Consider the following 17993-nt stretch of genomic DNA (forward strand, 5'->3'; position numbering starts at 1 on the left):
GATAAACCTCCAAGTGTTAAATCTGCCTAAAATAACTGCCTATGCTCTATGAGGCCTGCTGAGTATTTAATATTCTCATTGATTTTTTTTGAAGTGAGCGGCTCCATCTGCTGCATTGTATAGGGATTAGGGAATGAAAAGTGTGCTGTTATCAATAGTTAAATAAAGTATTTTTGAATGATTTGGAACCCTTTGTCTTCCGCTGGTTCTGCAATATCATCGTCCATGAACAAGACAATTTATATATGTATATGGATTAGGGGAATATTTTATTCAGTAACATGTTGTCTAATTTGGGAGATTTTTAATACTCTATCCCTCTGTCCCACAAGAATATGTACTTTCTAATTTTAGAAACTCTCCTCTCTAATGAGGTGGGACCCATGATCCACTAACAATTCTTTATTTACTTTTTCTCTCCACCTTTCTCTTATTTTACCAATTTTGCATTAAAATCCGTACCGAACCCAAAGTGCATATTCTTTGGGGACGGAGGGAGTATTAGATTAAAGCCAACAATGCATATTCCTTTTTGTCTCGACTGATTTGTTAACAATTTTGAAGAAGTGAGTCGATTACAATTTTATATTTGAGGTTTTGTTCAAATAAAAAGAGTGTTAGAGGTTATTGGTTTTGTTGTGATTCATAAGTTGTGAAGATGTGATTATCTCCAGCAACTCCGCCATAGTAGACCGTTTGAGACACCAAAATATTGTTTGAAGGAAAGTTGTTGTCATCGGAAAGTCATTTCAGGCGGATCGGAGCTCTTTCTCCCAACTGAAGTAGCTCCCTCTCCCATGGAGTTTAAATCATGGACTTTGATAGATTAAAATTTTTGTCCTAAGTTTGTATCAAACACAAATATAGCACTATGCTTATCTCAAGGGCATTCTTTTTTTCCTATTTCCATGTCAGAATTTTACCAATAGGCTTATCTCTTTGCAATAGAAGAAAGGCCTATCACACTTCCCATCCCATTTCCACATCATCACTATTTGTATATTTCATTTGTAAATAAATTAAAAAATGTTTTTAGGTGGTCATCGGCCATGCCCAATTGATCGACCATTGCTCTTGTACCACTACAGAATTTATGACTACATGTTTTATTCGTAACTTATATGCTAAAAAATCATATAGTTATATTTTTTTTCAAGTATTATATTGATATGATAAATATTTTTTGGAAATTATACTTTCTCCGTCCTATGAGGGATAATCCAATCGAAATGGTAGAGAAGCATCGCTAGTTCAAGTTCCACGTTCGCGATCCCAAACCCGACTCCCGGGCAAATCCATCCTTCTGTCCGCGCCAAATGGAGAGTCTCTTTGATGATTAATTTGAAGTGATTTAGCTCATTAATTTGAGGTAAAATGTTTGTGATAAAATTGACATAACACATCTTGACAAAATTGTTTGTAACAAACAACTTGCAATATTCTTAATTTGTAATATGACTAGACATGTCTAACAGATGAAGCCCTCCTCACCAACTTGTCTTTCTTGGGTTCCATCAACGGCGATGCAAATGCTCCACTGAAATTGCATTTCGATGATCTGTCTGCCAGAGGAGTTCTCCGGCAGGGCTTCGTCGACGCCGTTCTCCAACTCCCCCCATTGAGAGCAAAACCCTCGAAACTTCTGCAGAGATTATCGATGGTGGAAGCACCACTTTTGGCCGATTCGGAGCTAGGGTTTCTGTGATTTCTCTGAGGCAGTTTTCTGCTTCTTTCTGCTTGCTGTGGAGTGCTCTACACTCCCAATTTAATTCATTAGAAAATTTAGTAGTAAAGGGAACATATATGTATTCAAATCATGAAATTTGGTCAAATTACAGTCTAAAGCTTTAACACAGACTATTATTAGGTCATTTTGAGTATAATCTGAAGACTTCGTGTTGTACAACAGTTGCGAAGAAATGATACTTTATGATTTAATATTCGAATTTCAAACCTGGTTAGAATTTGACCGAACTTAATCATGTAAATGGCTTTGATCTCAATATATAGTAAACCTATAGACATACAATCCAAAAATATTTATTTGGAAACGAACCTCATCGAAGAATCTGTGGCAGGGTGAAGGCGGCCGGAGTCCAGAAGGCCTCATATTTGATGCTTCTTTCACATCCTTCGAGTCAACGGATCTTCGCTGCTTATGGACAGGTGATGAGAGTGCTTGAGATTGTCGGGATGCGCTTGAATGAGTTGAAGCACTATTGTTCCAATTCCATTTTTTCCTAACTGGAGCAGAATTCTGAGGTTTTTTTAATTCAGATTTTCTTCTGGAAAGGGTAGAAGGTGTTGCAGTTATTGGTGAAAAGATAGGAGAGAATTTGGTTGATAAGAGAGAGGTAAAAGGTTGAAGATTTGATGATAATGATGACTTGTTGGTAGTTTTTTCTTGTATCACCAAACCTTGCCCTATTAAAGATTCAAATCAAATAAATTAGATCATAAAATAGTACTTCGTTCTTTCCATTCAAGATTACCACTTTACAGCAAGGGATTTTAAGCATAGTTGTTGAATACTTAAAGCAGAGAGAAAATGGTAGTTGAGTATTTTAACGAGAAGAGAGATAAGACGTTAAGAATTACCTAGACTGGTTTTCATGGATTTATTATCCATGCTGAGGTTTGATATTCTTGACAAATTCTTGTTGCATGATGCTCTTCTGATTGATAACTATAGAGAGCAAATTAGTTTTAAAAAAATAAGTTTTTCTACATGATAAGAAATAGACAACAATTTTGTATTCAATTTACCTCTTTTTTCATCTTCCCTTCACTCTCCAGATTGATGCTTTTTCCAATTGAAGCTGGATTAGTTTTCATCTATAAAAAAAAAGAAAAAAAAAACATTTTCATTCTAGACAAAATTAATATGGATGCTAAAATCACTCAAACAACCTTGTTTTTACACAACATATCTCCTTTCCTTGAAGCTGCAAAAAACAAACATTTTGTAAATATAATTATGCTCAGACAAGAAAGTAGTAGTAATTAAATGATCATGTTTGCATAATTTACATTGGACAATAGGTTTTAATCCAGATTTTGAACTCTTTCTCTCAACCACATTCAAATTCAAAGATTTGCTTGTCATAGATTCAATGAATGATGGTTGAAGCTCAAACCAGTCTGCAGATAAACCAGCATCATTCAGAGTGGATTCGGGTTCGTATATTCGATTTCGGACTTCATGATTAGCAGGTAGCAGACTGGTCTCGCTGGCTCCATTGTTTATGAACAAGAAATCCTCTTGATCCAGAACTCCTGTTGATGTAAGAATGCATTCTCTTTGATTGTAAATTTATTATTAAAAAATGATGAAAAGTAATGGAAAGCTTTATGATATTTTAGTAGTTCCCATATTTTGAATCAAATGTCTTTAACATAGAAAAACAAAATTTATCATTTATTTATGTAGTTTATCATAGTAAATAAACCCCCTATCATCTACACAATGTAAATTGTCGTACCAAAAGTATTTTCATATAATTATTAAATATTTGATATAAAAGACATTAATGATCATCAAAATAAATCATAGAAAAATTCTTCTATCTAACATTTCGAATACGAAATATAAATTGTTCAGTTCCCATCGAAAACAAATTCTGCGTTCGCAGGTACCTGAACTATCGAAGGCGCTGTCCCATGCTAAGCTTCTTCTAAGAAAACTTGGTCTAGATTCTTCAGAATTACCATAAAATAGATTTTTCTCTTTTTGTTCCATTCTTTCAAGTTCTATTGAATTTCAAGTATTAGAAACAGATTTAAGATAGAATATTCAAAACATTTTACCATAAAATTAAGGATTAAGAATTGAGAAATATAGTAGAACCTGAAATGGAGGATTGAAGGGAATGATCACAGAATGGTGAAGAAACAAGAAAATAATCATCTTCAGACAGAATATCAATGAGTTTAATCTTTTCATCTGCAACACTTAATCCAAAACTTGTCCTTTTCTTCATCACATCGCCACTGTGCCCGAATTCCATTCTTCAACTTTTTTCTTTTATTTTGTAACCTCTGTATAGATACAAACTGTCATTTTAAACTAGGAGAGAAAAATCAGGAAAGGAAAATTAGGATATGCGTATTTAGTGCTCTAGGTGAATTATTTTTAATTTTGGAAAAGAATCTGCCGTTGGATTTTTAAATTAAAAGCTTTAATTGGAAATAAAATCATAAAAAATTTAGCATTATCTTTCCAAATTTGAATAATTAATTATGAATTTAAAAAAAAAATCAATTGGTCATCTCACCAATTTCTTAGTACGTGTTTTTTATTTTAGTTTCTTATATTTTGAAAGGTGAGGTATAGCTTGGTCGTGGCCTCGTGGGTGCTGGAGTAATTAGGTGCATATTTTTGGCTAAATTATTTATATTTAATTAAAATCAATGTAAACCATTAGTAACCGCTTTACGAATTCATTACAATGTGATTTCGAGTTGACAATTCAAAAATTATTGTATGTAACGGTAGGGTGTGGAACCCACTGGATTTATTTAAGATAATTATCTATCATTACTATTCATCAAAAATATTTTCTTATATATTTTTCTAGTTTTGTAAGTCTCTTCTAATCATCTAAAATTTTTCCTAGTATAACTTATTAGATCTAACATTAAGATAATTTAAAACAAGTAGACATTTGAAAACTCAACTAGATCTACTACCTAATCAGTAATCTGCACCCGAATCATCAACTACGTGCACAAAACGAACATTACAAATCATGTCCGAATCTTCACCCCTCAACCTACAAGCAACTCTCTTACTCGCCACAACCTTCAACTCATCCACATTCCTCACCATCTCCTCCGGCAACCCCTCCAAACCCGAGCACCGCTCGACCACCACTTTCCTGACCTCCGCCCACGCTCCTTCCTCCTCCACCACCACCCTCTCCAGCATACTCATACATTTCAAAACAAGCACCCGAAGCTTTCGAAACCCATCACTCGCCGCCACCATCTCCGCCGTCCATCTTGAGACACTCCAGCTTCTCGAGCTTCCCCAGCAACGGCATCGGATTCTCTCTCACACGCAGCCACTCCAGAGTCAGATGGGAGAGATTCGGAGGGAATGCCGAGGGCATCGAAGGTATTTGGCCGTGAATCTTGAGCCTCGTGAGACGACGCATACTTCCTAAACCGTCCAAACTCAAGTTCTTGACAGAATTCACAAGATTCTCCAGTCTCCCTAAGAAGCGAAAAAGCCGGCTTGCATCAAAGATTCCGAACAGATTTATTCCCAATTCGGAAGACTAGTCATCTTTGCAACTTCTTGACGTCTGATTCTTTGAAATTCACATAGCTCAGCTTCTGCAGTGACTTCAAACCGGTTATCTCTAGAAATTTCCCAAAATAGAAAGAAAACGCGTAAAGCCGCCTCAGCCGCCGCATTTTCCCTAAAACATCGGACATGTCAATCCCCGAGAGCACCCTCATGTCAAGAATCTCAAGGTTGACAAGCCTAGGAAGCCACCTAGGAATCTCAGAGATTCCGTTATCTCTCTCACACTCAGATACCTCAATCCGAACAACACACCTATTGGAGTTGGAAGCTGCTTCATCGCCACACACCCTTCGAAGTCGAGAATCCTCAGGAGCTGAAAGCTCATCCAGTAAGACGAAAACGCCGCTGCAAAGAGATATGGCTGGGCCCCACGGCGGACCACAAGGACCGGATCTGTTTGTTTCCATAAATAGAACCGTTGAATCTCCCCTGGCTGCAGTCCAGGACACGGTGGCAGCGGTCTGATGTGTCTGAAGATTCACTTTCGAATCTTATTTCCTCTTCCGCAATTCTCACGGATATATCTCTGATCAGATCGTGAACAACGCAGCTTTTTATACGACCATCGAAGGATATATCCTTGATTTCAACCAGACTGCGATCAGCCAGCTCTTCTAAATAGGCCATCGCGATCTCATCTCTTGTTTTTCCCGCTTCTTCGTGGATGATCCCTTCCGAAACCCACAGATCGACGAGCTTTCTGGCGCTGATAATAGCACCAGGCTCAAAGAAGCCGAGACGGAGGAAGCATGATTTTAACTCTGGAGACAGATATTGGTAGCTTAGATTGAGGATTGCTTGTATGGTACCATCGCTGCATCTTATTTCTTCTAGAACTTTCTCCCATTCAGAAATGGACCTATACAGGAAAATAAACTTAATCAAATCAAACTTCAAAAATCATAAAAAGTAACCATAAACATATAAAATAAATAAATATATTCATATTAGAACCTTTGTAGCTTCGTGAGTAGGTGATACGAGAATATCTCTACGAATATCCCATATATCTATTATTTAGTTTAGTATTGATTTAGCATATCTTTCCATATATTCTTAGTATCTTTATTTCTTATTCCCTAAGTCAGAGTAGTCTTATAAATAGGAGATATTGTATTCTTCTATTTCAATCAAGAAATATGAAATTATCTTTTTAGCTTTTATCGTATTTTATCTTTTTGCAATCCTAAATCTTGGTTTGATCGACCGGCAAAGCTCCGGCGACTTCCTTTTATCGTGTTAAGGGAACTTCACCCTTAACAATTGGTGCTTTCATTGATGAACTCATGTCAGATTGTCGCGGTCGAGTCATCCTCCCTCGATCCGATTAAGGTGATGATCGAGCATATTCTGGCGCGTATGGCTCGGCTACAGACTCGCATGGACGAGTATGATCGCCGCCAATCCTCACGCCATATGCTACGACCGGATCCGGAGCCACCGCACAGCCGCGCACACTCACGCCCGCTGGAGGGTCCCTTGCCGTTCACACAGCCGTTTGCGGCTGTATCAGTCACTACGCCGCCGCCACCGGCGAACGCAGCCTTTTTGGGCCGGCCCGAGGGGTTTCGCCCTAACCCTAGTTGTGCGTCGGGCACGTTTCGGGCTGGTTTCACACCGCAGCAGTCGTCGACGTGGGAGCTGCCGCCCACATCGCGCGAGAGGAACTCGACCTGGGAGTTGCCGCCGTCGACGCGGTCGCAGCAGCTCCAGCCGTGGGGCAACCGATTCCCCGATCACCAATCTCACAATGGGCATGAGGCGTGGGACCAGCTGGGTCAGCGTCAACCCGCGCCACCACCACCCACATACGAGCCTGATCCCTACCGCCAGCCGCATTTGGTGCCGCTAGAACAACTGGCCTATTTAGGCCTGAGTTCTTACGTGCAACAACAAGATTCGGCATCTCATCCTCCGGATTACCACCATCTCAACAGCCACGTCATGTATTGTCGAAACCAACAATATCAGCCATGGGCGACACCGCGAACAGAAACTGTCCTTGACGCGGAGATGTCGCTGCTCCAGGAGGTGAAAGCAGCGGACCCTATAGCCGCGATCCTTGATCGCCTGATGACGGTGGTATCGAAATTGGAGACTTGCCTGGACGATACAGATCGGTTCGTTGGAGAATTTCGACCACCAGTCCAGCCACAGCCTGATCCGGACCCACCTACTCTACAACCGGAGATGCCGGAGCGGCGATGGCAGCCATATCAGCCACTCACGCACGCCTCTGTCACGAGCCAATGGTATCCACCCTTTGGTCAGTTGACCTTGACCAGCCCAGGCTCATATACCCAGCCACACAATTTTCGCGACGCCTACCACGCACCTCAGCGCGAGGTACAGCAGCCGCACAACTACCAGACTAGGCCAGACCCATATGCACAGCCGGCCTACCAGGCCCGACAGCCTACCTGCTGGGACCCGCCATGGCTACGCGATCAGTCGCCGCTCCCGTTCGTAGATGGACCAGTTCCTCAACAAAATCCTAACGCCGGGTATCCGGGGTTACACCACCAGCCTCATAATGTCCGCGCCGAGCAGCCCCGTCAACCCTCATGTTGGGACCCACCCAGCTACCGCTGCCCACAGACCTTCCACACCGGTTATCAACAATGGCAGCCGATTCACCACCCGCCTGGAGTGCTGCATATGCAGCCTACGTACCAACCATCGCAGTTCGACCGATCACTGAGTCCCGGCACAGCGTTGCTGCCTGCTGTTGTCCAGCCACGATCTGGCTCCACGCTCCTGCCTCAACAGTCCCGGGAGTTTATTGATTCGGGGCAGCCGCGTGGTCTCAACAATATTACCAACCTCAGGGTTCGATCGCCCTCCCCTGCCCAACTAGCCGCCGTAAACGATTACAACGAGAAGTTACGTGTGTATAGATTGGACCAAGCCGCCCTGCTCGCCCGTGTGACCGCTCGGTTTGAGGAGAACATTGATGATGAAAATATAGCTGCGGAGAATATTGATAATACTCCCACAATGGTATTGAGTGAGGATATTCCTGAGGATATTAAAGATGTTTCCAACAATGCTACTCGCAATAATAATGGTGTTACTCTTGATGTTCTAGACGACGAGTCCTGCAAAGTGATCCTCATGAACGACAATATGAGGCCTCAATTGCTCGTTGAGTCATATGATGACAAAAATGGGGATGGAATTATTGTTCCAACACATCATGAATTGAGAATAAAATATGATATAGAGGCTTTGCTTGAGGAGAATGTTGTCTGTTGTGCAGATAACTTTATTCTAGTTAAGAGTCTATCTAATAGTAGATTTATTGGAGCAACAAAGCTTATGTTCACCGGCATAATTGAGTCATGGTGTCGATCTAGTATACAAAGTTTGTTTCTTTATCGGCACCGATCGTTTGATCCAGGAGGGGAGGTCTCGCCAAAGCTTATGTTCGCGACACTCTTGGTTATGTCGTGGTTCCCACCTTGAGGACAAGGTGGATTTTAACCGTGGGGGAGTTGATACGAGAATATCTCTACGAATATCCCATATATCTATTATTTAGTTTAGTATTGATTTAGCATATCTTTCCATATATTCTTAGTATCTTTATTTCTTATTCCCTAAGTCAGAGTAGTCTTATAAATAGGAGATATTGTATTCTTCTATTTCAATCAAGAAATATGAAATTATCTTTTTAGCTTTTATCGTATTTTATCTTTTTGCAATCCTAAATCTTGGTTTGATCGACCGGCAAAGCTCCGGCGACTTCCTTTTATCGTGTTAAGGGAACTTCACCCTTAACAGTAGGCCTCCTACCAAGGTGATTGCTAACGGAAGGCCGTTGCATTTGTTCAAGATTTGTTTGCCTATATCCGACAAATCTTCCAGATCCTTCCCGTCTGAGACAGTGATGAGAAACAAGAGCCAGCTTTCGTTCGAGTCCAAACATTTCATGGTATGAACGTATCCATCCTCGTCATCGGAAAGTGGATTAGGCATTGTAAGAAGAAACCTACATCCTTTAACTGTCCGACCAAAAACTTAGTTTGATGAGTATAACTAGCTCACTTAAAAATGATTCGACAAACAAGAATATCGCTTAATTTGAACATCGAAATCAACTAAATCTAGCAAACTTTTGGATGCATGTTTCTCTGAAAGAATATCCCCTTTTCTATCAATTTTTACATTGAAACGTGTATCGTTCAGTATGGGGCTGTTCGGTTCATGAAGTTAATCGTTGATAGATAATCACGTGATAATTAGTCATGACGATAATCAAATTGAACAGATATTTCATCCATGATCCATCCCGCTATAATTTAAACAGATATTGATAATTTTCGAAATCAAATTGAATATCACAGCACATAATTCAACGGAAACGCACCTTCACCGGGGAGAGCCTGTCCAAGCGCCTCAGCCCAGTCCTCGTCGCGGCGCATGTTGTCGAAAACTATGAAATACCTTTTCCCCTCGAGGCGCTGGTAAAGCCGTTGCTGAAGCTCCGGCAATTCTAACCCATCCATAAGATTCAATTCCCACTCCATCGTCTCTGTTCTCTTCATCTGCACACAGAGCTCCTTGATCATGTCTCTTACCCTCACTTCCTCTGAAACCACCACCCACCCGCGCCGCTCAAATGCTTCGCCCACCGCCGCGAAGTTGAATACAATCCTCGCGAGGGAAGACTTCCCGCTTCCGCCGTCGCCTGTGATGGCGGCGATGGTAAGGTCATCTCCCTCACACAAGATTGCCTTCTCGAGGAGGATTTCAACGTCCTTTTCCATGCCCACCATCTGTTTGTCGTTTTGCCACTGAGCCAATCTTGGTGATTTATCAGACGAATTTACCCCGTTGCCAGGCCTAAATTTACATGACCGTTTATATATTCAATAACTAATAATAATAATAATAATAATAATAATAATAATAATAATAATAATAATAATAATAACATCATTTATCACAAAAAAAAAATTAAAAAATTAAATAATATGATTTGGAATAATCAACCAAAACAGACTTCTTTTACTAAGAAAATACAAATAAAGATGAAAGAATAATTATAGATCTTAATGTGGATTTAGTTAATCCTATTTAATAATCTTAAAATCATTACTTAAAATAACAAAAAGTAAGTAACAAATTGAAAATGGGACAAAAAATAGGAAAGCAAATGTGAGATAGAGAGCCACATGTGCCAAAAATAATTAACCATTTATTACTAATCAAGTCACACTTCACTTATCATGAACATGTAAAATAATGTTTTTTTAAAGTATAAATTCCATACTAATATTTAGACTATATAGTAAATAACAAATATTAGTATAAAATGAGATGTAGACAATATCATAGACCGTATCAATAGATGACTTTATCTAACTCACCGTCAACCAAATCCCAGCTATCAAATTAAGTACTAATACAATTTCACCTAAAAAGCCTAAATCTATTTATGTTTTTACTTATTCTTTCTTCTTTCTAGTCATTAAACATTCATGATAAAAATAATTAATTAAATAAATAAGAAGTAATGTAATGTATTTTTTTTAGGAATTCTTGGAAGATTTATTTTATGGTAATTTTACGGAGAAATATGATGCTAAATAAGAAGATATGGAGGTGTATTTTAAGTGGAAAATTTTAAACAAGTAAAACAAGTAAAACTTGGAAGATTTGTTCACAGACCCAGTTTTTTTGTCCGCACCCAAAAATTTTTGTTTCCGCCACTATAGTGAACACTTCCAATAGCCCCAATTTTTTTTCATTTATGTTAATTCAATTATAGTTAAATTTATCGGAGTATACGTAATTAGAAGAAAACGGCTATACGTGAAGAAATTAAAATTAACTACTAAATTTTTGTCGTATTAAAGTACTGGAAAAATTATACAACGAAAATTTAATCTATTGAAAATCACAACGGTGTTCACACTGCGCAGCCTCCCCAACGTGCCCAAACTTCTTCAATCAAATCGGCATGGAGTGTGGTATGTGCTGTGGTCCTGTGCATATCACTGAAACATTGGATCAAATATTCATTGCTCCATGGTACGCCCATCTGGATCGGCGCGGAGGCAACACCGTTACTTGTACTTGCGCCCTATTCCGGTGCCTAGCGCTTTGCCGCAAATCCTTCATCTTCTATTATCATATTATGCAATATGATACATGCTAACATGATATTCGCGACATCATCTTCGTGCCAAACTCGTGTCGGGCACCGTATAATGGCCCACCGCGATTGGAGGACACCAAAAGCTCGCTCAACATCCTTCCTAGCACCCTCTTGTTTCCGCGCAAAATATTGTTTCTTCGGACCAACCGGTTGACGAATTGTCTTGACGAATACTGGCCACCAAGGATATATCGCATCTGTCAAATAGTATCCCCTACTGTACTGCGTGTCGTTGGCTACGAAGCTGATTTCTGGACCCTCCCTCCGGCACTCATCATTGAAGAGCGGCGATGACTGAAGAACATTGATGTCGTTGTTCAAACCTGCAACACCAAAATACGCATGCCAGATCCGCAAACGGTAGTCAGCAACGGCTTCCAGAATCATCGATGGATGTTTGCTTTTGAATCCAGTTGTGAACTGGCCTTTCCACGCCACATGACAGTTCTTCCACCCCCAATGCATGCAATCGATGCTTCCTAACATTCCTGGGAAACCGTAGATCGAACCGTGCATATCCAGCAGTCTTTGACACTCATCACGGGTGGGCTTTCGTAGGAACTCCCCACCAAATATATCTCGAATCCCCTTACAAAACTGCCTAAGCACCGTTAGGCTAGTCGTCTCACCCATCTGTAGGTATTCGTCGAACATATCAGCTGGTCCGGCGTACGCAAGCTGCCGGATTGCAGTGGTGCACTTCTGAAGCGTAGACAACCCGATCCGGCCAGCGCAATCACTTCGGAGGGTGAAGCACCGGTAACGCTCCGCCAAAATCGTTGCTATATGGTTGAAGAGCCGTTGTGACATTCTGAATCGGCGGTGGAAAATCTCGGGTGGATAACGACGGTTATCCACAAAGTAGTCCGGCATTAGACGCTGGTGCGCTCCGCTATGGTCTCGTTGGATGGTCCGCCGACGACTAATCGCACGAGGGATCGCGCCCTCCGCCACTTCCGCCGCGCGCGCCGCTTCCTCCTCCTCGGCCTCGTACTGCACCTCTTGAATCAGATAATTCCACGCGTCGTTCCACAAATCGTCCATTTCAGTCCACAAATTCTAGTGAGAGAAAGTATGAGTGATGAAGAGGTGGAATGATGTGAAAATAATGAAAGGAATGGAGTGTATTTATAGGTAAATTAAATTGAATTTAGAAAAAAAAAAATTAAACGTCCGCCCCGGATCGGCGCGTCCTCGCACAAAAATCGCCTGATGACCGTCCGCCCCGGAAATTTCGTCGGCCTCCGGGCGGACGTTCTCCCCACTATAGATAGCCCCGCTGTCGTCCCCCGCCGGGGCTATAAGCGCGCATGCATTATAGTGGATGCCCTTAGATCAAATGAAGATCGAAATGTCAACAAGCTAGCCTGGCAGTTTTAATGCGTTTTTGAATCAAGTGGATGTTTTAGTAATGTTTGTATTTCGAGGTATTATATATTTCATTAAATATGGAGTAATATATTCACACAATAAAATATTGAGTCTTCCTTTTCCAAGCATGTGACTCCATATAGTGAATCTCCATACACAAACACAATAAGTCAATAATAGAGGCAATGATGATACAAACCTTTTTTCATTTACGGATTATTTACTTTTTTTGCAATTGTAAATTCTCAGGTTTTGGTATACTTTAATCGACTAATTAGGCTGCAAAAAATTTATACTTTTTAAACTAATTTATTATCTTGATAATTTTATATTTATAAAAAACTACTACACACATATGATATGTGTCATCTCGAATCAAAATGTTTCCGTTAAAAAGATGAGAATACACATTTTATTACTATCATATATTAATCTCTTATCATAAATTAATCAATTAAATTATTAAATCAAAACCGAAACCGGTCGATTTCTATTTTGAATTAGTGCTAAATCGGAATCGGATCGAAACCGCAAAAACTAGTGAGAAAACCCAAGTCTCTAAATCTGAACAAGAACAAGCTGTTGACGGTTATGTCCTGTGGCGTGAAATCCGTCACGGTCTGGTTACGATTTTAATATTTTCGGAACCAAAACCGGCGGTTCTAGAGATGTGAACACGCCTAGGTAGGTGGGTCTCATATAGGTCTATACGTATGAGTAGATTTTTTAACTCATGGGTTTTGAATGGTATTTTTGGATTGTCTTGTTTGTATAATACAAGCTGGGCTCTTTGTAATTTGAGCCCATACCGTAATAATATTCGCACACCTAAACAAGAGGCCCAATATAAGTATAGAATTAATAGGCCCATAAAATCTTATTGAAGCCTTTTATGTCAAAGGGGCCCAATTCGATATATACATACACCAAGAAGAAGCATTAAAAATTGAGTAAATTAAACATTGATGATCATGTCATACACGACATCATTGTCGACGAAATTGGGGAATTCTAAGTCAATTTAGTTAGTGGAAATCGATTACTATATGTTCCATTTTTTAAACTTAGAGATGGCTAAGACTATGTATGTTCTTTCCTTTTCATTACAAGACTTCTTCACCATTTTAGACTCAACTTCTACACTACACTTTCAACACTAATCATGACTACTAACAAATTTTTTTTTTAACTAAATCTACAATTTATAGATTGAAAATGTCACCTCTCATCCAATGGGCCTAAATGTAAAACTATTAGTTATTTTAAGGCTAAAAGTCATATGTTGTTTAATTACTACTCCACTTTCTTTACAGATCTGAGTTTGTCACACTTGACTACTATCATATAATAAGACTGATTTTATCTAGAATTCATTATGAAATTGGTGATGGAAAAAAAATGCATACATGTAACTGATAAATTCAATTGTCTGAAAAAGGGCTGTAGGGACTTGGAAAGTGGAGTCCAACCTTAAAGAATATGTGCAACATGGTACATGTACTTCACAGTTTCTAACATTCACATTATCATCAAATTCTGAATCATTAATTAATACACATAGATTCCTGCCAATTGGAAAGACTCGCAACACTATAATTGAAAAACCCTTGAATTATTGCCATTCCCAATTTTTAAATTTGTATCATATTTAAGTATCAGTTTATTTTGTTCAGGTCAGATCAAGCTAGTAGTGACATAATTGTGAAATCTCATATATAGTACAAATGTACAATATATAAGTAGAAATATATGCCACACCTCAAATATCAAAGCTCCAGTTGTACTTGTACAACAATTCTTTTTGTTTGATGCAAAATATATTGAAAAAATATATATATTGACTAATATAGCACATGCATGGCATGAGACTGAGAGACCCTACACGGCAATTGTTATGATAATAAATTCCAAAAGATATCATCACCGTTAACTTTCTAACCATATATGGGTTTTGGCCCAACATCAAGACTTTCCTAAATCTAGAATTTTTTTAGTAACATAAGGAGATTAAGAAATTAATCACTTGGGTCATAGGTCATGATTGAGAACTAACAAAATTAGAAAGCAATCGTTCTATCTAAAAGTCGCTTATAAATAAGAAAATGATAGCAAACGAGCCGCACACGTCAGCAAGGACGAGGCCAAGTTTCAATTAAGTATTCTAGAAGAGAGAAATGCAGTAGATTTCCCTTACGTTGTAGTATTATTTGTCGATCCTCATCCATCAGAGAGAAATAGTCTCACCATAGCTTTAAACCAAATGAAAAGTTTCATTATTAATGCTGATCTTTTTGTTGGTGGCTAACAAATCTTACCTCACTAATTAACCTATCTATCTGGAATCATTTTCATTCGTGCTTAGATAATTATTGAATTAATTATAATCCATCGCATCAATAATGGAGACACGTATCTTTTCTTTTGAAAATCAAATCTCTTTCTCCACCTTTTTTTCTTATTAATTGATAAAAGTCTGGAATTTTCTACAGCACATAAGCAAGAAATTTAGAGGGGAATTTTCTTTATGGTGATTAATGGAAGGAATAATCATTACATTTTGGTTTGCTCAAATTTATTACTACTAGGTTCGCAGTTTGGTAGCACTTGCCAATTTTGATGTTGACTGAATGAATTAATTATGATTACTTATCCATTCGTTGTTTCCTAAAGTCGATAATGTCAAGGAATTTAGGAACCAATATCAGTTTATCCTAGATTTTGCATTTTCTTCCCTTCTTTGATTAACTTAAATTTTCGTTTGTAGCTCAAAACTATTTTTTTTCGAAAATGTCACCTCAAATAAATTTCCTTATATTTCGATTGTTTTTTTTGTTCGACACCAGGACATCTACCGGCGAGAATAAAAATATATGTATAAAAAGTAGTATGTGCCTAAATTTTAAATTGAACCATACCAATTTTATTTAAATGGATTTTATTAATTATTATACTATTAGTTATTTATCACATCACCTAATATTAAAGGTTATAAGATTTGGAAGATTTATCATAAATTCATGCATTATTTAAAAAATAATATTTTCCTAAATTATTGTGCAGTATATATTATTTCTAATTCATTTTAAATTATTTAATATTAGTAAATCAATTTTAAATGTAAAATACCTAAAAATATAATTATATACTACTATATACTATTGGGTTGTCAACGTATTAGCCAAAATATACTATACATCATTGACCAAACTAAGAAATTTTACTGTTAATTAGGTACTCTTATTTGGCTAAGAATGGAAGATGAAAAGAAAAACTTGGGTTTAATAACTATAATTATATTTGGATTTATCTTCAATTCCATACAGATATTTTTAACTTCTTTCTCAGAACTGATCAAGCTTTCAAAAGATTGAGAATAATATACTCCGTAAGTGTGTGGAAATTTATCGATATATACTGCTACTATATTTATAATTTTTTAAAATTTCAAGTGGCATATACACAAATATATAATTTTAAAAACAATAAGTAGGTATATATAGCCAGCCGTATTCGTCCTAATTACGTTGAATTATATTCAAGCTCGTTTAAAACACTTGTTTAAAAAACAAGTTATAATTAGGTATGCTTCTCTTCACTTTTGAATAATACACAACTATAATATCTATCTAAATAGTTAGTTGGTAAATGAATTCATTCCAAATATAGGAGTACAATACTACCTAAAGAATTACAATGGCAGCTCAACATATGGACGAAAGATTGGTGTCCGGATTTCCCTGTCGCGTCAAAATTTATCCCTAAGAGTATCCACAATAGGGAGGACACTTCTCTCGACAAGTCACTTTTTTTGTCCTTGGCCACTTCTGATTTGTCCACAGCCACAAAAAAAGTTTCCACAGCAATAGTGGACACTTTTTTGGCCACATTTCATTTTATTTTATTTTTTGTATATTTTAATTCAATGAAGATTAAAATTATCGGAGTGTAAATAATTAGAAAACGAGATAATAATAAAAAAAAGAAAAAAAGTACTGGTGTCGGGTGAATCTTCGTCTCCACCGTGCATTTTTAGAGATAGAAAAATTAGAGAGTGAAAAGTGGATAGAGGTTGAAATGAGTATGAAGATGTGTGTGGAGTGAAAATGAAGATGGGAGGGGTATTTATAATAAAATTTATTCAAATTTCGAAATTAATAAATATAAAAAATAAACCGGCTAAGCCGCAGCGGCCTTAGCCGTGCAATAAGCTGCCGCGGGCACCGCCGCAGCTAAGCCACTTCCGCCGCGTCCTCGCCGAGTAGTCGGCGAAGGCCTTTCCGCCCCCTCCCATCTGTCCTGGCCGCGCCGCCCGTGTCCTCCACTATGGATAGCCGCGGCTTAGGCGACTCCCGGGCGGCCGGCGCGCCGCCCCTATTGTGGATACCCTAAGAGTGCAAGAAGAGGACAACATTATACTATTATTTTTTTAATACTAGTAATTATAAACATACAAAGATCAATAATTTACAAGAAGAGGATAAACTTATTTAATTTGCTACAAATAGGGAGTCGATAAATCGTAAGAAAAATAGGTAATGCAACCAACTGTTAGTCAAGTCGCAAGCAATTTTTCTCCATCTATCACTTCATGTTAGGCTGGAAATAGACTCACAGAAATATGCAAAGGATAATTTCGAAAGGAAAAAAAACTTATCATAATGGAATAATACAATTTTCCAAGCTCCTTCAGAAATGTAATTGATCTCTTTTTTCAATACTAAGTAGAAAATTAACACCATTTATGCATTAAGATAAGTAGTCACTATTTTTGGCAGTCACTATTTATGAATTGGTTTTCAAATCTAAACCAATTCACTGAAAGTCGCATTCTTGCCGGGCACGAGCTCAGCGGTTTCCCATCTACCTTATTGTAAACTGACACGTAATCATTTAGTTAGCCAAAAACGCTTGTCCTAATCCCGACTTTCCACCGGGCCTCAACAGTTCTTTTGTCAGCGTTAAAAAGTCGGTACCGTAGGAACCGCACCGGACGGCAACCTCGGCCCCCGTGTGAATTATAAGAAAGTATGTTCTACTAGTTATACTTTGCTTTCAAAAATTAAAAAAAAAATTGCAATTTAAATAAAAAAAAAATTGGTCAATGTCATAACTTTTAAACTCAACGAGTTAGTCTATTACGTTAGTACA

The 17993-nt window shown here is 38.2% G+C and overlaps 2 protein-coding genes across 3 annotated transcripts; both read right to left on the bottom strand.

Annotated features, from left to right (window-relative positions):
- Positions 1-1440: 1440 nt before the first annotated feature.
- LOC121751593 lies at positions 1441-3153 on the bottom strand. Its single transcript, XM_042146366.1, has 5 exons — positions 3031-3153; positions 2767-2945; positions 2599-2686; positions 2057-2424; positions 1441-1752 (listed from the first exon to the last, which is right to left on the bottom strand). The coding sequence occupies exons 2-5, from the start codon at positions 2833-2835 to the stop codon at positions 1459-1461; spliced, it is 819 nt and encodes a 272-aa protein (XP_042002300.1). The 5' UTR covers positions 2836-2945; positions 3031-3153; the 3' UTR covers positions 1441-1458.
- Positions 3154-4513: 1360 nt separating this feature from the next.
- On the bottom strand, positions 4514-10122 carry LOC121750211 (disease resistance protein RPP13-like). Of its 2 annotated transcripts, none has more exons than XM_042144702.1 (2): positions 9681-10122; positions 4514-6170 (listed from the first exon to the last, which is right to left on the bottom strand). In XM_042144702.1, the coding sequence occupies exons 1-2, from the start codon at positions 10087-10089 to the stop codon at positions 6142-6144; spliced, it is 438 nt and encodes a 145-aa protein (XP_042000636.1). In that variant the 5' UTR covers positions 10090-10122; the 3' UTR covers positions 4514-6141. The 2 variants fall into 2 exon arrangements, with proteins under 2 accessions (XP_042000636.1, XP_042000635.1); XM_042144701.1 differs by lacking the exon at positions 4514-6170 and adding an exon at positions 8970-9315.
- Positions 10123-17993: the final 7871 nt, after the last annotated feature.

The sequence above is a fragment of the Salvia splendens genome, chromosome 10, assembly GCF_004379255.2.
Source record: "Salvia splendens isolate huo1 chromosome 10, SspV2, whole genome shotgun sequence".
NCBI lineage: Eukaryota > Viridiplantae > Streptophyta > Magnoliopsida > Lamiales > Lamiaceae > Salvia > Salvia splendens.

Bases quoted from the DNA above. Each gene is read 5' to 3' on its own strand.
- LOC121750211 (XM_042144701.1), bottom strand. From the start codon at position 10,089: ATGGTGGGCATGGAAAAGGACGTTGAAATCCTCCTCGAGAAGGCAATC. The intron at 9,316-9,680 runs GTGCGTTTCCGT...TTGGTCGGACAG, and splicing joins ACAGGCTCTCCCCGGTGAAG to TTAAAGGATGTAGGTTTCTT.
- LOC121751593 (XM_042146366.1), bottom strand. From the start codon at position 2,835: ATGAAAACTAATCCAGCTTCAATTGGAAAAAGCATCAATCTGGAGAGT. The intron at 2,425-2,598 runs GTAATTCTTAAC...AATCTTTAATAG, and splicing joins ATCCATGAAAACCAGTCTAG to GGCAAGGTTTGGTGATACAA. The intron at 1,753-2,056 runs GTTCGTTTCCAA...TTGGGAGTGTAG, and splicing joins GCCACAGATTCTTCGATGAG to AGCACTCCACAGCAAGCAGA.